This window comes from Marmota flaviventris, chromosome 13 (assembly GCF_047511675.1).
Source record: "Marmota flaviventris isolate mMarFla1 chromosome 13, mMarFla1.hap1, whole genome shotgun sequence".
In the NCBI taxonomy this organism is placed as follows: domain Eukaryota; kingdom Metazoa; phylum Chordata; class Mammalia; order Rodentia; family Sciuridae; genus Marmota; species Marmota flaviventris.
The window spans coordinates 28,677,751-28,705,323 of record NC_092510.1 but is presented as its reverse complement, the minus strand read 5'-3'; the positions used below and the strand labels follow the sequence as shown (position 1 = coordinate 28,705,323).

At 36.4% G+C, this 27,573-nt stretch overlaps 1 protein-coding gene across 6 annotated transcripts in view; it reads left to right on the top strand.

Moving 5' to 3' along the window:
- Pcsk5 (proprotein convertase subtilisin/kexin type 5) overlaps positions 1–27,573 on the top strand; it is a 434,410-nt gene that overhangs the window by 136,091 nt on the left and 270,746 nt on the right. For all 6 annotated transcript variants that reach the window (XR_011704087.1, XM_027940145.2, XM_071600559.1 and 3 more), the window contains exon 5: positions 224–300. Coding sequence is in view for 5 of the 6 variants with exons in the window: in XM_027940145.2 (XP_027795946.2) it covers positions 224–300 (77 nt within the window). In the remaining variant the exon portion in view is untranslated. The remainder of the gene's footprint in view (positions 1–223; positions 301–27,573) is intronic.

Genomic DNA, 27,573 nt, shown 5'->3' with positions numbered 1-27,573 from the left:
CTGTTTTGAACACTTCTTCACCATGAGGGGGAAAATGCAGCATTGATAATTACTAAACCAGCAGACCCTCCCTAAGGCATCCTGACACCAGTGAACCATGAGTTTTTAGTTAACCTAATTACTCTCTAGCAGAAATGTGTTTAAGATTGTGGGAGCCCGTAGGTCACTGGCTAATTAATGATTGTCCATTTCTTTTCTCTTGCTCTCTCCTCCATGGCCATAGGATGCTCTGGCAAGTTGTGATGTGAATGGGAATGACTTGGACCCAATGCCTCGTTACGATGCAAGCAATGAGAACAAGTAAGGCTCAAGTCAAGGGTGGTGGCAGGAGTTAGGTTTTCTGCTCATGCTAAGGGAAGTATGTTCTTGAAATGCTTGGTAACCAATGGGCCTAATTTACTGCAAAATGAAAAGGCGTCTTTTCAGCAAAGTTTCTGAGTAATAAAAAGGAGAGGTTCACAAATTAAGAAAGGTTGCAGAGAGAACCCTGGGGAATGGCTCAGTATTTCCATATCTTGAAAATTGAATTGGAGGACATCACCCTCACCGTCTTCACCCCATTTGTTTAAAGATAGTGGTACTAATGGGAGAGGCAAAAGTACCCCCAAAGAGAGTTATTTGATTCTCCTAAATTCAACAAATTTGATGGGCTACTACATTTGAGGCCACTATCGGGGGCTTTATTATTTTGTTTCTCCTTTTCTCTCTTCTCTGTGATTAGGTTTCCACTAATATATAGGAAACACTTAGAAGAATTGTTACCATCTGGGGAAGGCATTGCCTTTCTTATGTCCTTCCACAACCAAGAGGCCCATTTTCACTTTCCAGTTCCTATACTAGTTTTTAGTGAATGCAAATGAAATAGTGCATCCATTAGATGATAGATTATTTTAACATTCCTCAGTAAGTCAGTGTGAGTTGTTTTTCTTACTTTTAACGACCCAGATCCTTTTAGTTGGTATTTCTAATCAGTATATCACATTAATTAACGTTCCCCCCACTTTTACTGAAAAGCTCCTCTAGGATAATGCTGTGATTTAGATATTTTCATATGAACGTTTATTTACCTGTTTTAGGCTAGGATCACAAAAGTTGTAAGGAAAATGGTCCTGCTCATCTATTATGTGCTATTTGCAATCTCTCTCTCTCTCTCTTTTTTTTTTTTTCCTCTAGGGGAAACTTCTCAGCTAGTAGTATTTAAGTAAGTCAATAAATTTAGATAAAAGCATATGACCTAGAAAAATTGTGACTCTGCATGTGTTTTTTTCCCCATCTACAAAGAAGTCTTAACAAAGTAGCTGTAGAAATATGCTATTTGTTAATATTAACAACCAAGTTAATATGACTGTGGTGAAAGCTTTAATATACAAATTGATATAAACTTTTCCAGAACTTCCGAACAAAACAAGAAAGTGGCTAAATTAAACTGGATAGTTTCCTTTTAGACCTGATTGTTATTGTCTAGATTGTAATGTTGAGTGAATTTTACACAAGGGGTTAGAGTTTCAGACAACAAGAGCTGATGTTTTTTGTCCTAATTTATAAACTAGCATGAAACAATGAAAAAGAGACTTGAATCACTCAGTACTTAAAAAGGCACTAATGGTTTGCATGTGTGGGAATATGGAAAATATCTGCCTTCCTCTCAGTTTTGCTGTGAATCTAAAACTTTTCAAAAAATAGTCTTAATAAAAAAAAAACTCTGATAAATTTCAATATATAGTTTGTTCTTCTGTCATGCTACATATGCATTCCTGATATGCACTCCTAAAAACAATAGCAATCTGCCAAATCCTAAAACACAGAGTGATGAAAACATTGAGTTGGAGTCTAATACTCAAACATCATCAGTCTCTGTCTCTATCTCTGTCTCTCTTTCTCTCTCTCTCTCTCTCTCTCTCTCTCACACACACACACACACACACACACACACACACACACACACACGATAGGGATCTAATAAAATGGTAGTTAAGAAATAATTAAAACTACTTTAAAAGTGGCACTTAACCATGATCAAGAACTTGACGTGTGCCTATAGAAGTGTATGCTCATTATATCTACTCTCATTTGCTTTCTACCCTGTGTACAAGAGAAAAAGAGTAAGAGAAGAAGAGATCAATGTGAAAACCAAGAATAAAAGACATAGAATAATCAGGAAAAATATACAACAGGCAGAGAGAAAGAGGTTAAAGTTAAGCAGAATGGAGGGCGATGTCTCCCACCCCAGGATGGCCCTTGTCAGAAGAATGGCAGCTTGCCAGTTATTATAGGGAGGAGTGGGAGGAGGGTTATCAGAGAACACACAGAAGTTGCAGTACCAGATGTGGCTAAGTATGGACTGCTGTGCCTCTAAGACGCATGGCTCTTTGTGTTTTATGTACTCCTATGAGGTTCGGTTCATCTGGGCGTGTTTTCTGCATTCACCTAGAGTTTCTGTGACAAAATCCTATCTAAACAAATTCAGATTTCACATATGCTCAGAATATTCCCTTATATATCAATCATGTTGGATAAAATTGGTGTTTTAAGGCATATATTATAGCAGAACTGTTATATCCATTCACTAAATTTATCACATTAATAATTGTATGGTCAAAAGAGAAGCAGGAAAACTATAAGAAAGTCTAGATCATATTAACACCTAAAGTAATTCTTGTGCAGAATATAAAGGAACAGGTAGAAACCTAAGACCAATGTGCTAATCCCTGTAACTAGTTGTATGTATCTAAACCCGTGTGTGGTGGTTTTGCTTTGAAATTCTCACTGGGGGTGGCAACTGTTCTCTGAGGGTGTGTCTGCTCTGGCTAACCTCCCTAACCATGATGTCTATGCATAGACATTCTTTGAGGACCAACTTTCATGGCTTTTTACACACTACTCTTTTACAACCTTGTTCTTTGTAAGGATTCCTTTAAAACTTGGCCACTCCCCAAGACTTTTGTTTTAAGACTTTTGTTCATGAAGAATCCCTGAGGTCACGCTCTCTCTAGGGTGTTCTAGTGTGTCCTGTTTTGACCCATTCTAAGCACTCTTCATGGTTCATTGAGTGCAGTGGGAGTTTGCTGGAGGACCCCAGCATTGTTCCAGATGTGTGCTTAGGTTTGTAGTCTTGACAGTGAAATATGGCATTTTCGAACCAGCATTCCATACCTCTGTTTTATGGAAGTTAGCTGTCTCCTGATGTCCTTTAGCTCCTCTCAGTAGCTCTGTTTTGTTGTTGTTGTTGTTGTTTGTTGGTTTGTTTGTTTTTTAATCTTGACTGACCAAAAGCATGTATTCAGGCATTTGTGGTTAAAATATCCTCTCTACCTTTGAGGCCATATTGATAGACATGATTGATAGATCTGACTTCAAGCGTGGATCCATAAATGGATAATTCTGTTTGGATAGAACTCACATAGCATTAGGAATTATGAGTGGGTTTGTAATTTGGAAGAATTGACTTTTAGCCCTGGATCTCCTGGAGTGATTTGCTTTATCATTCTTTGAGTCTAATTACTCTGGGCTTTGGTATTTTTTTTAATCCCTAAAATGATATAAAAATACTTACATCTAAAGAATAACAATAAAATGTGTAGAACCCCAAGCTGAGTACATAATAAGTAGTAGATAATTATAACTGTTATCATTGTAATTATGTGTTCTACTCATATATCTAATTCTTTATAATCAGTTAAAAATTATAATTATCTCAAAATATGTGTGCATATGAACATTTCAAATCTAAATTAAGACTTGGAAATCTTTTTCTTCTAGGGTTAGAAGTTTAGATTTTTCTGTTTAAGGGCTGGAAGGTGTGACTCACTCAGTCCGCAGTCTGTTTTTTCCCACCTACCTCCATGAAGTATGAGGGCTTAAATTGGAAATAAGATGGTGAATGTGAGAAATCTCTAGTCATCATTGGAATCAGGAAGTTGAGGCATATGATATGCAAATGTCTGCACATTGCTCAATCAGAAGAGTGGCTTCAGAGCATGTTTGGAATCTTCATGCTTGGATGTATTTGTTCATCCATTCAACAAGTATTCATTGATACCTTGCTGTGTGAAGTGGTTCTGTGCCAAGTGCTTGGGTTGAACTTGGAGATGACAGTAAGAAACTCTAATGCCTGAAGGATTTTCAGGGCTAATGGAGCATATATAGTATACCTTCAAAACCTCATGCAAATGATGTCTGTTAGTCTCCTGTGATTACATTTCTGGTGCCAAAGCTTTGGAGTGATGGAAACACCTCTGAAGTATAAAAGTTGTTATAAAATTTTTTTACTTGTCACTTTTTGAAGTCTCAATAACTTGAGGTATATCAAACCCCAATAACTGATGCTAAAGAAATAACACTAGGAGAAGAGACCATAATACCTTGTCTTTAGAGTTAGCTTTGCCTTTATTCATATCAGCTTTGCATTCTTATGGGCTTAAAATAAAAAAAATACCTCTCTACAAACAAAACAGTCTCCTGGCATCTCATACCACTACTCTATTTCTGATAAATGAATTATTGATGTCTGAGTTAGATCAGTCCTTCCCTGGGTTGCTCCCTGTTAAATGTTCTCTCTGATTAAGCCATAGAAACATATTTGATAGGAGATGAAACCACTGCATTATATTTAGGATGTGTGGTGTGTAGCTCCAGAATCTAATTCCTTTTCAAAATAAACCATCCTCTAGGTTAAAGGCTCATTTTCTAAAAGGAATGGCTTTTTTTCTTTTGTTTCTTATCTCTATTTTCAAGGAAGATTTAACCAGGGTAGATGGAAATACATTTTCGCTTTTTTTTTTTTTAATCTTTCACACATCATTTCTGGTTTTTAGAATGTCGTCATGTTGCAGAAACTATTATGTGCATGGCCGTCTCTTTCTTATTTTTGCAGATGACAGTTTTTCCAGAGATTGTGTTCCAAAGCACAGCCAACGAATGTAGCCAGTATTTTCTGATTATAAGGGAAATATCCTAACTTAGTACTAGGGGGAAAAAAAACTCAAACCATATTATCTATGATCTTAACAGGTATACAGAGTTATTTTTCATAACTCAGGATTTGACTAAATAGATTAAGATAAAGTTATCTTATAGCATAGTAGGACAGATAAAGCCTATCAAAGAAAAGTAGGGTCATTATCAAAATTTGATTTATTTTTCCAAATATCTTCAAAAACTTTTTCCTGAATACTTCTGCAAGATAACATCTCCAATATCTAGACTATATAGTAGTTACATTTTATGTAACATTGATTATAAATATATTATTGGAAGATTAGCATTTTCAAATAAGGCAAATGTGAAAATTATCTTCCACTTTTTGTACACAACAGTTAGTTCCAGCTACTATAACGAAGTGTCTTAGACTGGATGATTTATAAACAATAGAAATGTAGTCCTCCGTTCCAGAAGTGGGAAAGCCCAAGAACAAGAGAGCAGCAGATTCAGTGTCTCCCTTCTTCATGGATGGCACCTTCTGTGGGTCCTCATGTCAGAAGGAACAAACAAGCTTTCTCAGACCTCTTTTATAAAGACACTAACCCCATTCACAAGAGCTGTATCCTCAAGACCTAGTCACTGCTGGAAGGCCCCTCCTCTTAATACCACCCTACTGGGAATTAGATTTCAACACGTGAATTTTGGTAGGACACAGAAATTGAGACCATAGTAATGGTCATAGATTTGATATTCATGAAAGAACCTGCAACAAATATTTTAGAAAATTCCTGTGCGTTTATGATGCAAAATGAAGTAAATAACATTTCTGGGAAGTGGCCTCACATGGAAAGTCTCAGTCCTAGTAGGCAGAGGCTTCTCTGAGACCTGAAGCCAGCCATCCCTGCCCTTCAACTCAGCAGACATTAGTCATCGAGGTCTGGTGGTCCCTCCCTTTCCATCCATTCACACTGACCATTGTGTTGCTGTGTCCCCTTTCTCTGACCTGCTTTCTTGTCTCTGGTATCATCCCCTCCTGCTGCCTAAACAATATTTCTGAACTAAAATAAGAACATTGAAATCTTTTTGTACCTTGATATATGCTAAAAATCCAAGACCCTTCAGGACCCACCTCCTCCTCATGATTAACGCTGCTCTGCCCTGTTTGTTCCACTCCTTTTCCTCCCACCTCACTCCTGGGATCCCTGTGTGTGCTGCCATCTGCCCCTGGAGAATTCCTCCTCTGCCTCCACCTTATGTCACTTCCCCTGTGACTCACCATCCCTGATGTAACCGGGGTATCCCTCCAAGGAGTTTCTACAATACCAGTTAAGTTATTCTTTTATAGAAATTTCCCTACTCTAATTGGAGTCCTATTTACCAATATACAGAATAGAAGGCAAGGAAAGATACTGAGAAGATAATTTTCAATTTAATTTAGGATGTAATAATATGTCCATTTGGTCTTTCTCAGAATAATTACAAGAGTACTCAACTTGATTGGCTCATCTAGGTAAATTAGCAGAATGTATCCCAGTCGCAGTCATTGCTCTATTAAATGGTCTTGTTTAGAGGGGGCCTACGTGCTGTTTTCCACTCCATAAGGCTGATCTTTAGGAACAGCATTTGTGGACTTCCTTGCTCTCTGGCCTCTCATTAAATTTGGCTAATAGAAGTCTCAGGTAGATTAATGGAGATGCAGGAGAGTGAAGAAGGGGTATGAATTCTCTGATTCTCCCCACGCTGGGTCACTGGGTTAGCTGCATCTCTGAAGTTCATAATTCCTTTCATGTGGCCCTAAGGGTGACCCTTGGAGATGCTTTTCCTAGATACTGGTAACCATATCAGTAAAGAGAGTATTGATTCCCCATACCCTGTGTGTCTCTTTATATAATAAGGGCCTGGAATAAACACATTGCCCATTATAAAAGATCCCAACGTTCCATGATAGGCCCTCAACTGACACAGGTATGTTTATTTTTTAGCCTGGTACCTTTGTGAAGTAGAAGAGAAAAGTTCAGATACCACTGAGAAAAAAATAAATAAATTCATGGGCATTGATAAATGGCTATTTATTCTCTAATGAAAGCTGAATAGATATACAAAATGGTGATCTAACCTCAAATTCCTGTATACCTGTTACATGAAGTATAAATATTCATCCTCTTAAAACAACACATTAATTATTCCAGAGCTCATAGTCATGATAATGCAACCTTCACACTCTTTTGTTCTCCTCTTTGTTGATTTCACTGTTTTCTCCTCCAGGATTTGAAGACTTAGTCTCTGGGGGCTCTCAGTAACAGTTTTGATAAAGAGTCTGATTGATGCTATAAGTTAAAATGAAGTTTTGGTATAATTTATGCAAACCTCCTGTACTGTTGACATGAATAATTGATAGTTGCTTGAATTTAAATTTCTTGTTTAAAAAAACAAACTCACCAGTTCCTAGGGCCTCTAAAGCAGATGGAAATTGCAGTAAGGGGAGGAGGTAAGTATCCTTTTTAAATAATGGATTAAGCATTTGAGCAGATTTTCCAGACAGGTGTATTTATTTATCTTTCTCTTTTAAGCTTCTCCTCTAACCTCCCTTTTGGATCCTTATATTTTCTCTTGTATCCTTCTATTCTGAAATATGAAAATTTGGAGTATGAAGACCTTGAGAGGTCAATCTTAGCAGTGTATTATTGATGTTTTTTACCAACATGATAGAAAGCACCCGAGAACTCAAAAGTTGGTTAGCTAGCAGTCATATTAGATACTGAACAAGAAGGCAACTTCAGGAGAAAAGAATCTTTGTTTTATTTATTTCATTCCCTGTATAGCAAACAGAATAAAAAACATGCTGAGTAAATGCTAAAATACTAAAACTCAGTCTGCAGACTGTTCATTTAATATTATTGATATATTACTTAGATATTGGTTTCCCTTTCATTCATATCAAGCACCTTCAAAGTTTAAGTACTAAATTTAAAATTTTCTCCTTATAAGCTCATAGAGGTGTCATAGTTTTTATATGCAGCATTTCGGTTTATTACAATAGAACCTTGTTGTCCCAGTGTCTTTACGTATATGTGCGTGTGTATGTGTGATAGTGGGAGGTGTGCATTTTAACTGCAATCCTTAAAAAAGGGTATGAGGCTAGAAAATATGCCCTTTGTTATATCAATGCATATTTAATTAGTTCTCATGTCACAGGTGATCAAAGAAAGAAGGGCAGTGTAGTATGAGCAATGCTCTGCTTTTAGAGGAGACCTGGATAGTAGCGCTAGCCTTTTTGTCCTTTTATGTCGGTGATCTTGGTGAACCTTCTTCTCAGAACTTTCTTTGCCACTTCAGTGTCAGTAGATCTGTTTAACTCAAACAGTAAAAAATCTGTAAATTTATTTCAACTTGACTATATCTGGATGCAATATAAGCATAAAATAATAAAATAAGCACATCTGCATGTTTCATTTACTGTTCACAACAGCTAACATTCAGAGAGAAGTCTGGAGAGGTTAAGTAATTTGCCTAATGGCAATGAGTGGCAAGATCAGAATTTCTACTCATTTGTTCCCACACCATCTTTTTACCTGCATAGTTAAATTAATCTGTGGTCAAGTAGACAGAATTAATTTGTTGGCTGAGCATGAGCATCAGTAAGTTTACTACCGAGGAAAAACTGTCATCAACAAGAATGCTGAAGCATTATTCCTATAAACCTTTAGTAGCCTGGCTTCACTAAGAGCTGGTACCTAGGCTCTGTTTCTCCAAAGGGAGTTTGTCTACAAAGGTTGCTAACATTACAAGTTCATGTGTCTTTGAATAAGCAACACAGATCATTTAGTACAGTAAAGGATTATATAAATTCGAGCCTACGATGGTATTTGTTCAGTGGAAATAAATGAAGGTCATTCAAATGATTCCAGGTGCTACTTTTTCAGATCTCACAAGGAGTGAACCATTGGCACTTGCAGAGGCTCAAAGTCAGACACAGGACTACGAAAACCTATATAGTTAAAAAAAAGAAAAAGGGAGGCAGGCCAGCAGGCAGGCAGGTAAGCCTTAAGAATTGGCCTGATTAGAAATTGACATAACTGTCCTGTGGTCATATATGAATACACTACTAGTGTAACACCACTTCATGTACAACCACAAAAATGGAAAGTAATACTCCATGTACATATGATATGTCAAAATACATACTACTATCTTGTATAACAAAAAAGAACAAATTTAAAAAAAGAAGTTGACATGGCTAAGCTGTACTTTGGATCTTTGTGTTGTCAAACATGTCTACTAGTATATATTAACAGGATTTTTTGTTTTTTAATTAAGCTAACTATCAGGTGTCACAATGTAAGTAAAAGGTTTTTGGAAAGTTTATCAAAATGTCACAGTATGGACATATATTGATATTATAGGTGAAAATAAATAATTAGATAAAGTTGTGGTCTGTTTCCTCAGAAAGCAGGTGTTTGTCTTCACCTTTCTTTCTTTGAACATATGGACTCTTCGAGGTTGGAATCATAAGTAAAAGACACTTTCTTCATGTTTTTGCACTTAAGTGACAATCTTTGGAAGTGCCCTGGAAGTGTGAGTTGTGGAAAAAAAAAAAAAGTTCTATGTAGGAGGAGAAGACTGAGCCCAGGAATCCCTATGGGAATAAGAAACCTTCTCTTACCCTAAGAAAGGAATGAGATCATGAGGCTCTGTCTGACTTTGGGGACTTGTGGAGGACTGTTTTGCCTATAAGGCACCTAAAAGAGCTCCAAAGAATTGAGGAGGGTGGTAGAGTACTTGTGACTTCCCTACAGATTCTCCTGAATCCCTTCTTTCTCCACACTCATCACAAACTGAAGTCTCATGAATTTTAGAAATGAATGACCTTTGTTAGAAGAGTTTACCTCTTCCTATTTTTAGATATCCACACACTGTCTGCATATAATTTACATATGCTACTAAATGCATTTCAATTTGCATGAATTGCAGATACAATACCTTGTGGTAACATCCTTGGCTGAAATTAGCTGACTGCTACAGATTTTGTGTGACCTTCCTGCCCTTGGTTGGCATACTCTCCTTCTGAGGTTCAGCCTCATAGGATCATACCCCCTCCTACACTTTGTCCCAATTACATATGTCGACTAATTTCCTCCCCAATGATCCAGCCCTACGTGTATCAGGTTGTCTCATATCCCTTTCTTTTTCCACCATCCCGATATCCTGATCTCTGCATAAGCACTGGTATCAGGTCATCATGAGAAAGAAGCACATGTTTGTCTCCAACAATTGCCCAGTCTCCACGTCAGTTAATTGTTATTCATACTTGGTGATCTGAATGGGATTCATGTTAGATGGCAGTTTCAGTTGACCTATATTGTTGATTTTATTGGATATTAGTCTCTTTCATGATGTTAATTTTCTTATTTTTCCTTCCTGAATGAATGACAAGTTCCTTGAATACTTCCAAAGTAGTGGAAAGTAGTCAATACTGTACTTAAATAAAAACACCTGATTGTTTTGTTCTATTTCTTGTCCAGCCATCTCTTGTATCACATACAAAGTAATTAGAGGCCATGGGCAGTAGAGCATCTGAGGGCAACTGTGTTTTGAACTGAAGAGACTGAAGAATTAAGGGACTTGACTTAACTGAAATTTCATTTCAAAGGGGACGGAAGGTGTCCCCAAAGTGAGGAATAATCTCAGAAGCAACCCCATTTTTACTTTATTGTCCCTACTTTGAAGCACAATATTCATGGGACAGCAGCGGCCCCTGTCATTATGACTAGTTTTCCCCACAACAGAGATGCTGTGGCTTAATTCTTTCATGACTGAATTAATATGAAATTGCTCAGCCCTCTGTGGGGAGTAATACTGGTGACATCATTACGGTGGAATCACATTCCACAACATAGAGGTATAAGAACAATACCCATTTTATGGGTGTATTTGTATATTCATTCATAGTCATTGAAAAATCTTTATGGGCTAAATGCAAATAAGTGATTTGAATAAGCCATTACAAATTACATTAATATTCTTTCTTTCATATTTTGTTTGTAGGTATTTTCTTTTTAACATCAGTTTATTCCATTTATGCTCATCCAATTTTCTCATTGTGTTTCTATAAGCTTCTTTTGGAATGCCCAATGTAAAACCTATTTCAACGACAAGGGATACTAACTCATATATAATTTATCCTGGTTGAAACAAAATGCCCATAATTCTTTATATATCTCTGTGTAATGTTTTTTTCCTTGTCTTTAGTTAAGGAGCTATTATTTTAATAAAGTACTTTGTTAAGGATGGTGCCCATCTCTAATTCACAAAATATTTTCCTTAAGAGATTTATGGGTTTCTGAAATCTATATGGATAATACACATTCATAAATTTCTATGACATATATTTGAAGTAAAACAGGAAAATGTGTGCGGCGAAGGAGGGAGGCCTAAGTAACTGCTAGATAAGTTGTTTAATAAAACTGAATAATCCCTTTATAAACTAAGAGAATATATTGAGCAATACCCTATAAAATCAGGCTGGTGCTGATACATGGACAAACACCACATGGTGGTACTTGAAAAGTTATTGTTATGTTGTTATAATAATTTTTAGAACTCATTATACATAAGCTTCTTATTTGGCATTTGTGTGAGCAGTTCTGTGGCTCTGAGAAGCTTGGTGTATGATTTGTGGGGAGGAGTAGTGAATAACTTTGTCCCCCAGTGAAACTTTGACTGTTTTTGCCTTTAGCTATAAACTCAGCAAAGTCTAAATAGAGTTCAGCAGGGTCAGAATGTGGTTTTCGTGGGAGAAGGAGAAAAAAAAAAAGGAGCAAGTCTTCAGGTCCCTTGAATGGCATTAGTCTTCCCAGGCCATCTTAGGCAAATCTCACTTTCTCAAACGTGGAACATTCGTCTACTAAGAATGGTAACTTGTAAAGTTGACGAAGTGTTTTTGCTTTGTTCTATTCTCATACGAATTGTAAAAGTTCATGTCTGATACATAGAATAGATAATTGTTTTGGTCCCTCAGTATCTGAATTCTGTTTTATGTATAAGGAATATTCTGTCATGTATCTTGGTAGAGATCAGACTACTCTCCAGTATGGCAACCAGTTATGAATACCACTCCATCCAATTCCCTTGCCATAGTCTAGTGCACAGGACATGTGCTCTAGATCCTAAATTGATAGCACCTCATGCAGGTTGTGCATTCCTCATCTGAAAATCCAAAATCTGAAATGCTACAAAAATCCTAGACTTTTTGAGAATCAACATGACACCACAGGTAGAAAATTTGACACCGTGAAACTGTGTCATGCATAGAATTAAAACGTTGTATAAAATTACCTCAAGGTGTGTATATAATGTTTCTAAATGCATTTAGTCTTTAGACTTGTGTCTCATTCTGAAGATATACAAGTGCCTTATGTATATGCCAAAATTACAAAACAAAATTAAAATATTTCTGGGTCCTAAAGATTTCAGGTAAGTAATACTCAAGTGTATTATATCATTAAATGCACTTAACTTGCATTCTCTCTTTCTCTCAATAGTCCTTTCTTCATACTTAGCTCTGTTTTTCTTAATCCTAAGCCTGACATTCTGAACTTCCCAATATCCTCTATGTGTGTGTCCTGTGTGTTCGTTTTTGTTTTTGTTTCTCCGTACTAGGGATTAAACTCAGGGATACTCCACAGGGTCTCACTAAGCTTCCAAGGATGGCCTTGAATTCCTCTTCTCTCAGCCTCCCACTGGAATTACGGGCTTGTGCCACTATGCCCAGCCCAATATCCTTTTAATTAACTACTTTTCTACGTAGTTGGTTATAACAAAGAATCCAAAGTCAAATGTCATTAACAGTTCTTCCTCTTCTCATAGGAAGAAAGTAAAAATAATGAAGGCAGGTTCATACAGCTTATGAAAGTGAATTTAGCTTCTGAACTCAAATGCCTTGTATCACATAAGACATTCTGATTGGGGCCAGACACTCAATACTCTCTTCATAAACAATGGAGAAGTTTTAATTCAGAGAAGCAATAGTAGCTAACTATTCCCCTTGGCATGGGGTTAGAAATGATGGTGGAATGTGATGGACATTATTATCCAAAGCACATGTATGAAGACATGAATTGGTGTGAATATATTTTATATATAACCAGAGATATGAAAAATTGTGCTCTATATGTGTAATAAGAATTGTAATGCATTCCACTATCACATATAAATAAAAATTAATTTAAAAAATCTAAATTATAATGTATTTTAAATTGCTATTCCTTTTAGAATCGTACTTGAAATAAAAACTTCTTTTTATACAAAATATACAATTCTAAACTCATGTTATAAGCTATAGAAGTATTTTGTAGAGGAGTTATCACTGTAGGATAAATTGAGAGCCTTTTAGAAAATGACTGATCAAAGAAAATGATAAATACTGAGACAATGTCTGTAGTAACTGATAGTGCTTTAGTATTAGTGAGCTCCTTACAAGTTCATGAATAGAGGACATTTTCTTACTGAGTCATTTTATTTTATTTTTGGTAAAGAGGTAAAGGCAGAAAATGTTTTCCCTGCAGCTTTTCCTTTATCTAAAACTCAAATCAGAATGTATTTTCCCTCTATCTTCAAACTTGTGTTAGTCAGCTTTGTGCCACTGTGACAAAACACCTGAGATAAACAACTTAAAACAAAGAAAGATTTATTTTGGCTCATGGTTTCAAAGGTTTTAGTCCCTGTTGCTCTGGGGACTGTGGCAAGGCAGTACATCATGGCCGAAGCACATGGCAGAGGAAGTCTGTAGACTTCATAGTGGCCAGAAAGCAAAAGTGAAAGGCACATAAGAAATAGCCCAACTTCCCAGTGACCCAACTTTCTTCCAATAGACCCCTCTCTTAATGGCTCCACCACCTTTCAGTAGCACTACAGGATGGAGACCAAGCCTTCAACCCATGACATTAGTGGGACATTTAAGATGTAAATCCTAACAAAACCCCTCATGACTAAGTCCAGAATCTTTAGGCATATTTGTAGAATTTAGAATATGTTCACTATCTGTTTAGCCTCACAACTTAATCCTTCCTACATTACATTTGAGTTTTAACTAATCTTTTTGTAGCTGTCTGAAAACGGCATCTTTCATTTGTGCTTTATACTGGTGAATGGTAATGGTTATATTGTTATTCTACTATGCTTAGAGATTTTTAAATATAAGGTCTTATCTTGGTGTGCATTTTCATTATTACTAAGATAACCTAGTTGGAAGATGAGTATTGCAATGTCCCCGCTCTAGGGAGAATTATTGCCTGTTTCCTTTTCTTTCTTTCTTTTTTTTTTCCCTTTGGTGCTAGGGAGTGAACCTAGGTATGCACATCCCCAAACCCTTCCCATATCCCCAACCCCCACTTTTTTGTTTTTTTGGAGACCAGGTCCCACTAAGTTGCTGAGCCTGGCTTTGAACTTGTGATCTTCCTGCCTCAGCCTCCTGAGTCACTGGGTTTATAGGCACATGCTACCATGGTTGGCTCCTTTCCACTTCTTGAACAAAAAGGGAAAGAAAACATCCATGACATGCAAAATATTCAAATTTACAATGAAGAATCTAAAACTCATGGCAGAAATAAGTTTAAAGTGAATATTAATTTGTTCTCATTCTTAGATTTCTCATTATTTTATAAAAGTGCCTTAATTGCCATTTTTGTTCTTTTGTTCCTATGTATCTTAAATGCCTCTGCATACATAAAGATTTCAACAATAAGAAAAATCTCCCCCTATATATTGAATACTTGTTTTTTGCCAGTGTTTTCCCTAGCTAGAATTAAGAAGCAACACTTATTGCCAGTTTATGTACAAAATATTATGTAAAATATCAGATTAACTCAATCAGATACTGGTGTTTCTTGAGATGTTTGGGATGAAGGTGTGTAAAAATGGCCTGTAACATCTTCACCTGCAGTGAATTCTCTCAGAAGGGATAGTTGTAACAGCTTTAGAGGGATTGGACTATGTGACATTAGTTAAATGAAAAGTCTGAGGTTTTAAGCCCAAACAATCTCCTAAATTTTTCTATTGCAAAGGTTTGTGAAACTAGGTAGGGATAAAAATTGGTAAAGAATTGCATTTTTAAGGTGATTCCATATTTTAACAGATAGACTTTCACTTGGACTCTTAAAAAGAAATGACTGCAAAGAAATCCTTGTATGTTCCCGGAGGCTGCATTTATTAATATTGATTGATTTTTATTCTTAGGCATCTGAGAAGGAAATTATGAATTAATTAACCTTTGATTTTGAGGGATTTTTTTGTTGTTGTTTGTTTGTTTTAGGTGTAATATGCTGGCTTTGCTTGAAATAAGGAGCCATATCAGTAGCATAAACTTTACACAAATTGTTTTCACAGAAAATTACTGATAAGTAAAACTTTTCAAGTAATTCATTGAGAGATTTGTATTCTAGCCAAAATCAATCTCTCTCTGTATCCGTTTTTGCTGTTTTTTTTTCTTTATTGTTGTTGTATATGTGTCTGTGTTATGACACATCCAACTAAATATATTCGGGGATAGTTCTTTTTAATGAAAGAGGGTGCTTTAACTTATTTTTATATCTTTATCAACTTCCTTAATGTATTTTTTACTTACCAACGTTATGTGTTGATCTAAAAAATTGAAGTGAACCCACTTTAATAACATATGTAGAAAAGAGGAAACAGGTCATATATATTGGACCAACTTCAAATTTAGTACTTAGATGTTATTTTAACAACTGGAGATTTAAATGTTAGAAATAAGGATCATAAATGAGTTGCATTTATTAAAAATGATAGCATTTGAGGTCAGACATTTCTACCTTTTTTTATCTTCTCTTAATATGGGAAGATTAGAATTAATGAGGTGAGAAATAGACACGGTGATATTTCTAAATTGGGGTTACAGCTAGAAACCAGGAATTGAGTCTGAAAAGGATAGATGTGAACATGAAAATCTGATAGGGAGAAAGAAGCTCAAAGGTTATGGTAATAACTTTGGGCAGGTCTTGTTGCCACTGGGGGACTTAATTATCTCCTGAGAAAATAGCCATTTGCAGTTTGCCATGAGAATTACAGACAGTGTGTTCTAAATTTTCAGAATACTGTAGTTCTACTATCCCATGTAATAACTCAGGGTATTAGAGCTAACTTGGAGATTTTGTCATTAGATGAGGCTAGTGACAGAGATCTAAGTTAAATGAATTCTTGACATTTTTCATTCTGTTTCTTCTTTGGAGAAAATTATGTTGACTTAATGTGGAATATTTGTGTTTTAAATATGCAAACAGTGCAAATGATACCTAGATTTATATTATGTATATATGTATGTATGTATGTATGTATGTCTTTTGGTGGAAGGGGAGGGAGATAGCCCGGATATTCTTTCGGAAATGCTGAATACACCTAAGAGCTATGGGGACCATCTTCACTGTGTAACAACTGGTTATTTCAGTGGTCTTTTTTCAAGCTCTGATTTTTCAAAGTAGTTTCAAAAAATAGAATAATCCTTCCAAATCTCTTCTAAAAACTGGGTCATGGTCTATTCCTCTGGAAATCACATTTCTTCCCTCATGCATTTACTAAGGGTATGTAAAAAAGGAACATGATTATAAGTTTTGAAAGTGGTTCTTGGATTTGAAATTTCACATTTTATTATATAATTTATTTATTGGATTTATAGCAAATTGTCCTTCAAAGGATGATGAATAAAACTCATGAGAATACCATAATTATTATGACCATGAAGAAGAGTTACAACTGTAAAGCAGTAGGGAATTGTTTGTCCACTTAGACATCTCTGTGTTCCTGAGATTAAACCATGCTGTCCATCCTGATATAAAAGAAAAGTTTTAAAACAGTGATTATTTCAACATTCTTGTTCAAAAAAATTTGATCTACCTTGTTTTCACCAGTTGGTGACTGGTTTCCATGGAAATGAAAATGGAATAAGCATTCCTCATTTTAGATTCTTAGCTGCCCCATGCCAACTGAGAACTGTAAATGCCATTTGGTTAACAGTGAGGATCCAGAATTCTTCCGTTTCAAAGTGGCAGAGGGAGAGGAAAAGAAAACGTTTGCCAGGTCATTTCACTTTTCTGTCTTTTGAAAAGAATACTGGGCTTTATGATTGTCTGAGCTATCACTCGACAATAAAAGTCTGACAGTGTCTCCCCTGGTTAATCAATCTAAATCATTTTTTCACCCTCCACAGAGTTCTTACCTCAGTGCTATCTACCTGGCCTATGCTGGTCTTCCTGGTTCTCCACTTGCTGTAACTGTGGTGGGCACTGAATAGGAAAGTGGTCCAAGTGTTGGGAGGAGACAATTCCATAATCTCACGGATCAATGACCTGAAGGGGAGAAAAATGTCAGTAAAGGTACTTCAGAGTAAGAAGACAACTTAGAAAAAAATTCTCACTTCGGAGAAAATTTTAGTTAATTTGCTATAGGATTTTCCATTTCTGAGATTGTCATTTATAACCACTACATTACCCGGAACTATTCTCGAGACAGGAGAAAGAAAAATACTATAAATAAATGCTTTAACATAAAGTGGGTAGGCATCTATATACTTCTTGCCTTGGTTTATGACTATGACCGATTCAATCCAAATGAATACCGAAATAAAACCTTTATAGCATTCGTGCGTAGTGTTTTATATTTGATATTTAGATACTAGATCAAGAAGGAATCTGACTCTGGTTCCTAAATAGCATGCAGTGAGGTTCTGTGAACACACTTCTCTATGCCCCCCTGTTCAACCTGAAAGGAGAAAAGCAGACATCATGGCTTGGGCTGCCCCTGTGCCCCTAACCTGTGCTCTCACACCTCACCAAAGCAAGTAGTATGTCAATTAAAGAAATAGGATCCTCATTGCTAGACTTAGGAAACTGCAAGAGAACTTCAAGGGAAATCTTACTGATGCTGAGCATGCAGTGCAGGGCCTGATGTTTTCCATCCTTATCTTGTATCCACAGGGGAATATCACTTTGAAAACTGTTTTGATGTCAACAATTCATGCCTCCTAGTGACTTGAGAAACAAGTCTTTAGGAAATGGAAAGGGACTTCCATTGAGGATACACTGGAGATGAAGTTACTTCTTCAATGAGACTCATTTCAATCCTATCACCATATCTGCTCTCTTAAGACAGGGCAGCAGGCAGGGCATGGTGGCACATGCCTGTAATCCCAGTGGCTGGGGAAGCTGAGCCGGGAGGGTCATGAGTTCAAAGCCAGGCTCAGCAAATTAGTGAGGCCCTCAGCAACTCAGTGAGACCCTGTCTCTAAATAAAACACTAAAAAGGGCTGGGGATGTGACTTAGTGGTTAAGTACCCCTGATTTAATCCCCTGTACCCAAACAACAACAACAACAACAACAACAAAGTAAGAGGGCAACAAATTTCCTATTCTCTTACTTGAGCCACAGCTGACTGATTTAGATAGGCTTTGGAGGAGGGATTTATTATTGGGATAAATAGGTGTTAAGGGAAAAAACATTAAAGCTGAATCTATTAAATTGAGGCCCAAGTCTTGTTATAAATGTAGCAAACAGTGCTTTATTTTGAACAATGAAAATAGAATTATGAAACTGCATGTCATTTATTATCTAACGGAGCATGCTACTATAGTCATTCTTACATCAAACAAAAATGAATCATGTTTAAAGTTGTAGTTTTTTTCTGTAATATGATGAAATTTGAATTTTAGTAGGGTCGTAAACAGACACAGTTTGTAAAAATCTTTATGGGTTGTTCCAAGGACCATTTGGAATCATTTTATTGACAAATCATTCTCATTTAAAGCCACTGTCACGTTGCCATCCTGGTTGATTTTTTCTCTTCTGTTTTTACTGATCTCACACTTCTGATCCTTCATGGCCTTGAGTATGACTGAAATTGTTCTCAAATATTATTTTCAATCATAGTATGAAATCCTTTGCCTTTTGAAAGTTCATTGAGCAGTTTATTTGCTTGTTTTGTCTTGTATTGTTGTTTGCATTTTATGTTTTCAGAGATGCAAAGTTACACCCTGAAGAGGAGGGGGGTGCTGGAGCCAGCACTAATTTCATTACTGGTTATCTTATCCCCTCTGGTACTGGGGATCAGACCCAGGGCCTCACTCAGGCTTAATATACACACTATGCCAGTGACACCACTAGGCTAGTAATGTTATTCTTGAATAGAATCTTTTACTTGCTCACCTAAGAAGCCTAATAATTATGATACCCTGTTAAAAGAACCTGTGAACTCTGATCCAAATAGCTTCAACATAACACTTCTGAACATTTGTCTCAGGAAAAGTCTTAAAGCACCATTATTTTTTTTTTGCTCTAGTAAATGTGTATGTGCCTAAAGATATATGCATTTTTCTCCTTAAATATATTCGTTTACTGTTGCAGAATCCTTAAGGCTTGGCCTCAAGAGATCTGGTTCAAGTTCTTCCAAAGTAAACTGGTTGTATTTACTTGGAAAAGTCATTTAACTTACAAGAATCAATTTCTTTACGTATGAAGTGGGGGTAAAAATGTGTGCAGTAAACAATCATTAGGAGATCAAGTAAAATTAAATATGAGGATATAGGTGAGACTATCTGGTGAATAATAGATAGGTAAGACTATGTGGCAAAATAATCGATAAGAGATTCTTACTACCTTCATTGATTTGATGTCTAAATTGAAAATTGTATTTACTGAGTTGATTAATATACATTTACTGTTTATTCAATATCAATATCAAATCTTAGCAAGTAGAGGTAGAAAAAATAGAAACATGTGCTTACTGCTACCAAGAAGATACAGGTGGCTATGGGTGTATTTACCGTCCATGTATTTACCCTCCAGGCCTAGAAGCCAGAGGTCAGGGGAATGCATACTATGGGTCAAATCTTCCCAGTCACCATCCAACTGAGAATGTTTTTGACATTTTCAAAGGGTTAAGAAATGGACTATGTGTAAGAGACTGTGTGACCACATAAAGCCTAAAATATTTACTACATGGCCCATTACAAAAAATATTTGCCCATTCCTGTCTATCAACTCTTGCTAGTAGCATCATAATAAAACCCAACTTATATGTTATTTCTAAATAAAATATGATATATCCTAATCATTTAATTTATGATTAGAGATGATAATAAATTGTATGTTTTAAAGGGAGGTGTGCCTTAATTATTTAGTAATTCCATAATATTGGTTACCTTCCAATCTGTGTGGACAAAACACCTTTTTCTTTTCTTTTCTTTTCCTTCCTTCCTTCCTTCCTTCCTTCCTTCCTTTCTTTCTTTCTTTCTTTTTTTGTACTGGGGATTGAACTCAAGGGCACTTTACCACCAAGCTACATTTCCAGCCCTTTTTTTCTTCATTTTTAAATTTTGAGACAGCATCTTGCTAAGTTACTTAAGGGCCTCACTAAGTTGCTGTGACTCTGTGACTGGCCTAAAACTTACGAACCTTCTGCCTCAGCCTTCAAAGTTGCTGGGATTACAGCCATGTGCTACTGCACCCAGCATGTGTGGACAAAACTCTGAGGAACTATGTAAAGAGAACCAGGAATAGCTATTGAAATAGTGATGTAATAGCTCAGTGAATATAACACATTCGGGCTTCTTGTCTAAGCTTTAGGACCTCTTGCCCAGATTGCAAAATATCACCTGACTTCTCAGACTCTTAAGTGTCTTGCAGAATTAACTAGGTAACATCAAGGGAGCCCTTGCATGAGAATTCAGTAGCCACTGTTTACCTGTATTTCAGACAAATAGGATTATGTAACAGTTGCCTATTTTTAGCCTTTGCTCCTTGCAAATTAAGTCCAATCTTTGGAAGTGTTTTGACAGTTTGGTCATGATCTGGAAGGAATCGCTAGCAGCGTGAAGTCAAACATATATAATACTACCTTTCTCCAAAATCATTAACAGAATTTGAGCAAAGCAAGTATGTTTAACCTATTTTATAATGCATAGGTGTTGAATGGTACCTTATCTGATATTTTAGCAAAAACAGATAGCAAATTCATAAATATATTTACTATTTAATTATCATAGACTAGTGAATTATTTTCTGTTTTTTAAGCATCTCTTAGCCAACAAAATTCACTGAAACTACATCATATCATGTTTATTTTTCTCACTTTTGAATCCTGAATGACTAATACATTCTTGAGCATGTGATTGGTACTTACCTGATATTTGCTGAATGAATGATTCAGAAGAGTTAATTAATTATGAGTCAGATCATGGGTGTAACTATCTCATTAAGTGTAGTTAAGTAGGTCATTATAATAATATTCATAAAAGTGAGCTTATTTATACAGGAATACAAGTAAGTTGATATATTGTCTACTTAGGGTACAGTCTAGCATTTGAGTCTCTTGTTTTTCTACTTTAGAAATGTTTATGTGAGGTGGTTTTTAGTATACATTGAGGAATACAACTATATATGGAAAGAAACAGACCATAAAAATAAAAATTATAATTTGATACAGGTCATTATTTCTTTCACTATCTTTATAGATCTTTTCCCAGTCTCTTAGCATATACACTCAGTCTACTCTTCAAATTTCATGCTTTACTGGGTTCTAATTATGAAATTTTCTTTTAATTATGGTAATGTGAAATTATAGGAAAATCAGTTCAGGTGTTAGGAGGAAGATATTTTTTGTATTGCATACCAAGCATTTTCACAAGCACTAAACCCCGACCAGAACAACTAGAGCAGAAATTCTTAAAACATTTTGCATATAAACCTTGACTGGCATGTACCAGAATACTTGGTAATTATTTGCAGAAGTCTTACAATTGGTCAATCAAACTCAGAGAGCTCATTAGGTCTCCAGAGGTAATTCTATACTCCTATGATAGAAACAACATATCAGTAGGGAAATATCTGCTATATTTCTTCAGAAAGAGTAATCAGCAGTCCCAGAGCTATTTTATGCTCCTCTGCTGCCCCAACCGCTGCTTTCAAAGTGGCTCTTCAGTCTTGCAAGATGGGCCATATGGGTGTATATGAGAATCACTTTGCCTTAGAAGCCACATGTTTATACGAAAAATATTTCTTGCAATTGCCTATGAATATAGCTTCCAGGGCCATGCAAGAAAAGGCCCACTCTATTTGCAGGGTCTGTTTTAAGAAGGTCAAAGCAAAGAGTTTATGTATTTATAGTCCTGGTCACAGATCTCCCACCAATCTGGCTTCATTTTTACTGTAAGCAGTGCTGCTTGTAGCCAACACGCCACCTATATCAAATATCAACAAGTTCAACCAAAGTGATTTTCACATAGATAAAAAGGTTTTTTGAATCTTTTACTCAGAAGTTTCTCCACAAGGATTGTGAGCATCACAGCCTTAAAGTATTCAACTTTGCATGTTCCATACTTCAAAAATGATTAGGACATAGTATGTGAATTATTTGGAATGGAGAAAAGAAGGAGGGACTCATATTGTTAACTAAAATATTGGGAGATACTGTGAGAATTTTCAATAAAATAAAAGCAACATTCCCTAACAGTTCACAACTTACTTAAGAAAAAGTGTTATCTTTTCATTTTCTTGGATTAGAGGCAGAACTGTTTTGGTTTAGACATTAGGTGTCCCTCCAAAGCTCATGTGTAAGGCAATGCAAGAAAGTTTAGATGTAAAATGATTGGATTATAAGAGATTTGACCTAATCAGTGTGCATTAATCCCCTAATTGGGGAGGTGCCTTTGGGGGATTTATTTTTGTGAGCTGAACTTAGTCTTTCCCTCTACTTCTTCGTGGCCATGTCCTGAACTGCTTTTCTCCGCTGCATTATTGTGCCATGATGTTCTGCCTCACCTTGAGTCCTGAGGAATACAGCCAGCTCTCTATGGACTGAGAACCCTAAAACCATGCGCCCCCAAGTAAACTTTTCCTCCTTTAATTGTTCTTGTCAGGTCTTTTCATTACAGCCACGAAAAAGCTAACTAAAATGAGAACTGACCTCAGTAGAGTAGACAGATGTCCGCGGGGCAAAAGAAACATCATGTTAAACCCTCCAGTCCCAGGGAAGAATTGAGTCTTCCACATTTATAATTACAAACATCTAGGAGAAAACATTCGACTTGCAGCTCACCAAAACAGACCTAAAATTTATTGACTGAATGAGTGTTTTCTATTTATTTATAGACAAGAGGTGAAACAGTTTCTCTTTCCTCCATTTGTTATGGAAAATGAGATTGTTTCCAAAGCTCCGACTACAAGGAGTAAAAGCTAGTAGATCTAAGTTTAAGAAGACTAAACAGAACCCTCTGGGAAGGGGTTAGACAGTTTGAAGAATAGGATTCTATGCTCCTATACCGAAAGGGGAAAGAATGCAGAATCACCTGGGGATACAGACAGGCATGAGCAACCTTAAGTCATAGAAATAAACTCAAGTGCAACATGGAAAATTAATCATTTCAAGAGAAAAAGTATGACAGGTGTAAATTTGGAGTACTAACCAGGAAGCCAAGAAAAGGAGCCCTGCTCCACAGTTGTGATTGGCATATTTCATCTACAGGGATCTCTTTACTCTGTTGCTTTGTTGTTGATCTCAGGGATAGAGGAATGGGGAAAGAAGGTTAATTAGGAGACAGGCAACTCTCCTGATCGACTGTTGACGTACCTGCATGTATGCCTAACTTGGGATATACTATACTTCATCATTATTTTTGGGAAAACATCTGAAGTGAGGCAAAGAACTCACTGATTTTCTGGATCAACCAAGATATTTCTTTATTCACTTAGACATATATTAATATAATTTTTATGTTCTTTTAGTTAATAATGAATAAGCTATTTTTGCAGGCTGGGGTAGAGAGAATGAAGGGGATAAAGTTTTCAAAGATCTAGGCTGGGGAGGAAGAAAATGAAGTAAAGTGACAGAGGTAAGAAAATACTTTTTTTAAATATTTATTTCTTAGGTGTAGAAGGATACAACACAATGCCTTTATTTTTATGTGGTGCTGAGGATCAAACCCGGGTCCCACCCGTGCTAGGCGAGCGCACTACTGCTGAGCCACAATCCCAGCCCCAGAAAATACTTTTTTAAAAAATATTTTTATTTGTAGATGGACACAATACCTTCATTTTATTTACTTATTTTCACGTGGTGCTGAGGATTGAACCCAGTGCCTCACACGTGCCAGGCAGGCGCGCTCCTGCTGAGCCACTGCCTGGCCCCAGCCCAGAAAATACTTTTAAAGCAGTGTATTGGCCACTTGTCTTTTATTAATTTGACTTTTTTGTTATTGTCAATATTATTTGTGCTATGTCTGAGTATTCGTCTTGAATCACAACTGATCCTACAAATAACCACAATTTTTAGACTTACAGTGATTATTTTACTAATTTTCTTAGAAATAATTATACATGCACAGGAAGTTGTAAAAATAGTAGACGTCCCCTGAATCTTTTTATGGAATTTCCTATATGATAACTTATGTAATTGTAGTATAGTATCAAAAACAGGAAACTGACATTAATACAATCTACAGAATTTATTCAGACTTCACCAATTTTTACACAGACAATACTTTTAACAAACCAAAATAAATACTCTGCTTTCTTAAAAAGAAATTTCATTAGTCATTTACATTTGATATATCTGATACTGTTTACAGTGGTGACCTATTACTACTTAATACTATTAAATATACTTTCTTACTACATATTCAAACATTAGACCAGTCCATGAATACAAATTTTTATTAATGTCTTCAAATATTGTATATCAATTCCTAAAAGCCAAAAAGATGATCAAGATAAGTATAAAAACTATCATAGTTTGTAAATTTCATGCTTAAGATATTTTCAATAAGAGGCTATCAAAGACTCTGTGAATGTGGACTGATAAAAAATGTAGAATAAAAAAAAGACTCTGAACAGATTCTTGAGTTATTTAATATATCTATTTGTTGTTTGGAACAAATTTTCTTGACTGTTCCCACTATAACAAAATATGGAATGGTTTTAGGGTCTTTTGAACTTTGCACAATTGCAGTCACTTGAGAAATTATTATGTTAATTATTCACAAAAATCAAACATTGCAGAAGAAATTGTGATTTCATTTTAAAATTTAAAAATTTTTTTTTAAGTTTTCACCTTTATGATTCTTATTTCTAACTCAAGTTGAATAATGTATTATGGAAATTCTACAACATACACTGTCAAATATCCTGTCCTTAGTACTAATAAAGGGATGAAGTTGCCTCTACTCCACAGAGTGTTGACCGTAGGCAAAGAGGAAGGCACAGATAAGGAAGTCATGGAATCTTGGCAGTCATTACAGGCCTTAGCAATGAGGGCCTCAGGAATCCTACTGGAGTGGTGGAAAGTTGCTGAGAGCCACAGCTGAGTCGGAATGGTCCCTGGCACTTCGCCAATAGTATTGATTGACAGGGGTGGCATTACTATCCGCCTCTGCCGCTACTTTGCAGTTCTCATGCTACTTTGGAGTTCTCATCGGGATTCCCGGAGAGTTCCCATTGGTTGGGGAAGTGCAGGAGGAGGGATTTCCAGAGGAGATATTCCCAGTGGCGGGTTCCTGGACGAGCCGCGTGGCAATTGGGAGAATTCCCCGGGAGCGTGTGTGAAGTGTATTGGTGGAATTCAAAAATAAAGTTTGTTCCTGCTTCAGTGGCTCGTGATTTGTGCCCAGCAAGACTGTGGCAGAGAGTCATTCTCTAAAGGTCCAGGAGACCTTGGTCTAGTTCTTGTCCTGCCACATTTGGTACCTTTCAATTGCCATCTGACATAATGTGTTTTCTCATTTGTAAAATAAGAGAAATATGTTTTTCTTACTCCAGAGGGTTGATGTGAGAATCAAATGAGGTTAAAATACTTAGAAATGGTTCATGAAAATGTGGTATGTATACAGAATGGAGTTTTATTCAAACATGTAGAAGAATGAAATTATGTTGCTTGCTGGAAAATGGATGAAACTTGAGAGCATTATCTTAAGTGAATTAAGCCAGACTTCTAAAGTCAAGGGTCATCTGTTTTCTTTCATATGTTGAAGGTAGAGAGAAAAAAAGGAAAAGAAAAGTGTCAGAGGGATCCCATGAAAATCAAAGGGAGATCAGTAGAGTAGGGGAAAGGGACAGGGAAAGGGAAAGGAAGGAAAAGGGGAAATACCTGGGAGTGATACTGACCACATTATATTGTGCTATTGTATATATGTACAGATAAGTAACAATAAATCCCACTGTTATGCATGAAGGAGAGGAAGACGTCTGAACAGAAAAAAAAAAAAAGGATTTTGCCAAGTCATAGGCATAGCTGGGAATGGTAAACATTGGGCAGAACCAGAACAAACTTGTGCAGCTAGAGGAATAGCTTTTGAACATTTAATCAAAAGCCAGGGGAGTCCTGGTGCCGTGCTGAGGCCCATGCCTGTGATCCCAGTGACTTGGGAGGCTGAGGAAGGAGGATGTCAAGTTCATAGCCAGCCTCAGCTAAAGCGAGGTGCTAAAGAACCTGTCTCCAAATAAAATACAAAATAGAGCTGGGGATGTGACTCAGTGTTCAAGTGCCCCTGAGTTCAATCCCTGGTACCCAAAAAATTAAAAAAAAAAAATTTAAAAAGCCAGTGGAGGTTTACAATTCAGAGGTGGTAAGGAAGTTTGCCTTTGAATTTTTTTGAATAGCTAGTAATAGCAGTAAGTTTTTTCTGTTCATTTTGAAAAAATAATACTTCAAGAATTGGAGAGTGCTCTATAACAGGTTGGTAATATTGTAAGGCAAAATATGAGCAATCAAAAATCAGTTTTGAGCCATATGTTGGAGAATGCATCCCTGTCACTTGCTCTCCTCTTTCCTAAGAGGGCTTTCAAAATAGATTTAAATGGTTTTCATATAGACTTATACTACATTAAAATCTGTAAGAAAGAAGGAGCATGCCAGATGCAGACAGGAATAGCAATGGTGAGGGTAGACAGAATCCATGAAGAGATGAAGATGTTTGTTGCAAGAAAAGAAGGAAAGAGAAAGTCATCTTTCTTCCACTTGCCATGGCTGGATTCCCTACAAGTGTAAGCTGGACCTTCAAGATGGACCTTCAAGCAGTTCCATTGGCAGGTGTCCTGATGTCTCCACGTTGTTGCTGAGATACTCACTGATCTTCTTTTTAGTTCTGTGGTCAAAGCCCAAATAAGCTAATATTTCCATTCACATGAACTCTTATGTAAGGACAAAAATTTACTAAGTAATATGATGAGAAGACAAGCAGAAAGCCAAAAAGGGAGAGAAGACAACCTCTTAACACTTAGTAAGATATAACAGACCCTGTGAATTTGCAACTCACCTCACCTGACTAGCATGACTTCACAATATATAGAATAGAAATGAATTCGCCCTCTCATCTGAACTTCCATCTTCTCAGTAAGGTAGCCCAAGTAGAACTTTGTGAATTCTATCATTATAATGGTTTATTATCAGGAACGGGTCATGTAGTAGAAACTAGATGATCTAGATGCAGGAGACATTGGGCAGGACCATAGCCTTTTGTTCTGTCATCTCTGGGCTTGTTAAAATACAGCTCTAGGATGGATAAAACTAGGTGTAGTAACTGATAAGGAAAAGCCATAGAACAAACATGCATGATCTTTAAGTCAGGATGCTTTTAAGGAGCAAACATGGTTTATCGA